The sequence below is a fragment of the Hevea brasiliensis genome, chromosome 13 (assembly GCF_030052815.1).
Source record: "Hevea brasiliensis isolate MT/VB/25A 57/8 chromosome 13, ASM3005281v1, whole genome shotgun sequence".
Lineage (NCBI taxonomy): Eukaryota > Viridiplantae > Streptophyta > Magnoliopsida > Malpighiales > Euphorbiaceae > Hevea > Hevea brasiliensis.
This window is the reverse complement of record NC_079505.1, coordinates 77959121-77963372: the sequence shown is the minus strand read 5'-3', so window position 1 is coordinate 77963372 and position 4252 is coordinate 77959121. Positions and strand designations below refer to the sequence as shown.

The 4252-nt window shown below is 30.3% G+C and overlaps 1 protein-coding gene across 1 annotated transcript; it reads right to left on the bottom strand.

The window, feature by feature from the left end:
* Positions 1-253: 253 nt before the first annotated feature.
* On the bottom strand, positions 254-1225 carry LOC110653808 (zinc finger protein WIP6-like). The gene is made up of 2 exons (XM_021809593.2): positions 848-1225; positions 254-742 (listed from the first exon to the last, which is right to left on the bottom strand). Exons 1-2 carry the CDS (start codon positions 1223-1225, stop codon positions 254-256), a joined length of 867 nt encoding a protein of 288 aa, XP_021665285.2.
* Positions 1226-4252: the final 3027 nt, after the last annotated feature.

Sequence of the window (4252 nt, the reverse complement as noted above, 5' to 3'; positions counted from 1 at the left end):
TTGACCACCTTCCATATTAATGGTCATTCTCTGTCTCAGACATTTTTAATCAAAACAAAACAAGAGGCCTCTTTAATTAGATAATCGAAATAGTACTTCCTATTCCAACATGCATTCTTGGCTTTCACAATATTGCTTGTCCTCATCCTCCCTCTCCCTCTCTTTTCTCTCACACATTGATAACACAAAAATAGTCATTACCAACTTAATCACACAATCACTACTTAAAGTTCTACATATAGACATGTTTCTGTTAAAAGAAAACGGGACCGTGACCACCTCCATTATCACCTTGATCTACATTGTTTTCATCATCGTCATCACCCTCTTCTTCTTTTTCTTGTTCTTCTTCAACTTCACATACTTCCACTGTATGTGGAGCATGGCCATCTCCGAATGCACGCACGTGGTCCTTAAGGGACCTCTTATGCTTAAAATCAGAGCCACAAATGCAAAACCAAGACTTACCACAGTTCTTCTCATGTGTCCTCCAATCTCCTCTGACTGCAAAGGGTTTGCCACATTTTCTGCATCGAAAAGGCTTCGCACCGTGCTTTCGCTTGTAATGTGTCTGCAGGGTCCTGAAATCCTTCAATGGCCTTGATCTTGGGTGCTCAATATTGTTCTTGCACCCCTCAGCACAGCAATAACAAGGCAGTCTTAGCATTGAAGAAGCTTGTTTTGCTCCTCTTAAAGATTCAGGGCCTTTTCTAAATTGTGATCCGTGCCCCCACATATGCATCTAATATAGATCAAAGGAAGAATAAGGAAAACGCACAAAATTTAATAAAATAAGTGTGTAATGGAAAGTCAAATAATATAATTAACCATTAATATTGAAATAAACCTGCATATTGTTGTATCTGTTGAATGTTTTGTTGCAGACAGCACAAGAGAACTGTGTTGGACCAACAAGAATTTGTGCGGGGGATGGAATCCAGTACTGGCCTTCAACGAGAGAGCCAATGTGATTAGGGTTGCTAGTGCTGGCTCCAGCGGTAGGAGGACCACTATGGAGAGCTACAGTTACACCGCTTTCACTAGTAGCGTTTTCCTCAATTTGCTGCTTCTGGTTCAAACGAGGGCGATAGTTGGGGCGTTTGGTGATGCTTTGGCCAGGAGGTCCAAGGGAAAGAAAGAGGGAATCCTCGTCGACTTTTTGGACATCAACTTCTATACACACGCTTTCACTAGAGGATATGTAGGTGAAGGAGGGGGTTTGCATTGTGATGATGATTATATGAGAGAGCGAGAGACAGAAAGGTTTTTGGGTTTTGGTGGAGAAGATAGGTGGGGACGAGAAAGGCAAATAAATAATGAAATGATATGCATTGGCTGATTTAGCCTCCTCATAAGTGTACCAATATCAACCTTCTGAAAAAAAAAAGGAAAAAAAAAAGAATCAAATTGAAATTTCCGCGCATTTATGATTACATAGACCAAATAATTTATGGGTGTTATATAGGATTTGTTGTTAAGAGAAATGATTATAGGGTTTGCAGTTATTCTATCTAAACATTGAATGATAATATATATATATATATATATATATATATATATATATATATATATATATATATATATATATATATATGGGCATATGTTCTATTTTAAAAAAATATTAAATAATAAATAATTAATTAATTAGCATGTGAATAATTTTAATTTTTTAAAATTAAAATTTAGTAATTTTTATAAAATTCAATAGATAATTATTATTTTGTGGAGCTCAATTATATATGTATATGTATTTATACTTTATTGACGTGTTATTTTATATAAAATATGCTATATAGAATAAATAGAATGTATAGCAAATAATTTCTCGCTGAGAGGAGAAAGTTTGAAATGTTCGTTTTGGCAAGTTCGGGAATGAATGCGAAAAATAGGCGAAGGAGGAGTGTGGAGAAATTAGAAAAAAAAAATTAAAAGATAAATAGAATAGAGTAGATGCACCAACAACTTTAATAACACTTTTAATTAATGAATTTTAATTTAATAATATTGAAATTATTTTAAAATTATAAAACATGAATTTAAATTTTAATTAGAGTAAATTATAAAATGAAAAAAAAAATCTTCAAATCTATTTTTTTGGCTTCCAAAATCAAATGCTCGATTCCGGAGCTCCTAACAATGCCTTCCATCTTCTATTCTCTCTGCCTTGTCTTTTAATAAGTCTCACTTCAGCCCACGTCAACTCTCTCTCTCTCTCTCTCTCTCTCTCTCTCTCTCTCCATGCAGGCAAAAGTGAGAGTTTTTTTTTTTTTTTTAATGGAGTTGTAGAGTTGTTCAGTATGTAGACGTGGAGCAATTTAACTGTACAACCGAAGGCTCTCTCTTTACTTTTATTATTTAAAGTTGGAAGGATAGAGATGCAGAGGTTGCGAAATTGTAATTTTTAACTCTAATTAAATTTTCACTTAAACTTCCTTTAAAATAAATCATTTATAATAAAATAATTTAATTAAATTTTTATATAATTATATTTAATTTTTATTTTTTTAAATGAATTTTTTAAATTACAACGAATTTATTACAAACATAAAAATTGATAAAAAAAATTAATTTATTGTTATTCTGCCTAATTCTCTTCAAATACTAACTCAATCTACTGAAATGGGCTTACTGAAATATTTTGGGTATAAATTCTAATCCAGACCTCATCTTGTAGGCTATTGGATGAGGTCCTTGGCAGAGCACAATGTATTCATCACTTTACATTTATTTATTTATTTATTTTTGAGTAGCACTTTACATCCATTATTTGAGACTTTTGAGTAATGAATTAAGCCTCCTTCTATCCTGGAATATTTCAACTCTAAGGCGTACTTTCTACTTTTATAGGCATGGGCTCTCAACCTCGTGGAAGCGCTAAGGCAACAATCATACTCCACCACGCTTCACATCCCTTGAATCCAAAAATAGCTCATCCAATTCCACATGGATCAATTCAAGTTGAAGCTATAAGCATTTGGTGCTAGGTACTTCAAAAAGCTGAAGCTTTAGAAAAATTGCTTCTTTTTCATGGAAGTAAAATGAGTCGGATAATAATTAATAGACTATATAACAAAAATTATTCAGACTCAAACTTAAAACTTATCTATGAATCAATGATGCGAGGCTTAGACAGTAAGAGAGAAGTAAAAGAAGTTAAAATAATGTATTCCAGCGAGAACAACAATTTAACACAGAATAGTACATGCCCTGGGTATGTATTAGAGCTAAATCACCTACCCGTGATTTTCTACCAGTTATGTAAAGTTACATTTTTAGAGTTAATTATAAAGTCCTGTAGTCCTAAAGTCACTTGGACTTCCTATTTTGACTATACACATTTGCAGAAATTAATTAGAATTAATTTAGGAAGCTTTTCTATTATATTTAGGATTTATTTGTTTTCTACTTTATTTAGAATTTAATTTTTCTATTTAGTTTATATATTTTTACTGTATTTTAATTTATTTAAATTTTTTAAAAAATAAATTTAAATTCCTATTAGATTTAAGAGTCCAAAAACTCTGTAAATACCTTTATTCTTATGTAATTTCAGAGAATTTTTCAATTATTAAAAATATTACAGAAAATTTTCTCTATTTTTTTATTCATGTATATAGAAACCATGTAAAACTTCTTTTCTATTCCAAATCACATTTTAAGTAACTAAGTTATGAATCTTTACTCTTAAGACAAAAATACGAGCTAAGAATCTTTGCGTCAAGATTAGTCAAAATATTCTCTCTTTTCTTTTTTTAAATTCAAAGTTGATAAAATCGATGAAAAATTTGGAAATTTGAAAACAGATTTGCATGGACCATAAAAGGTGACGGAAGTGGTGACGGTGACAACGAAATGGCTTATTATGGAAAGTAATATCCTGGCGAATGTTCGAGGAAAATTCTTAGAATAAATTATTTTAGCATTTAATTAATTAAAATTTTAAAAAATTATACTTTATAATAAATTTTATTAAATTTTATAATCACTCAATTTAATTGATTTTTTAAAAACTTTGAATAAAAAAATTCATTTCTTTTATTCTATATATATATATATATCTTATTAAAATATTTACGACTCAAAATGAGGCGAGACATGAGGCTCAACAAACCCATAATGAAGGGCATCAAATTCTAAAATATCATTTGTTTGGAGATAATGTGATGTAATTTAATTAATTAATATTGTAATATAATATGACATCATAATTATTATTTTTTATTTAATTATAAAATAATTATAAATAAAGTAA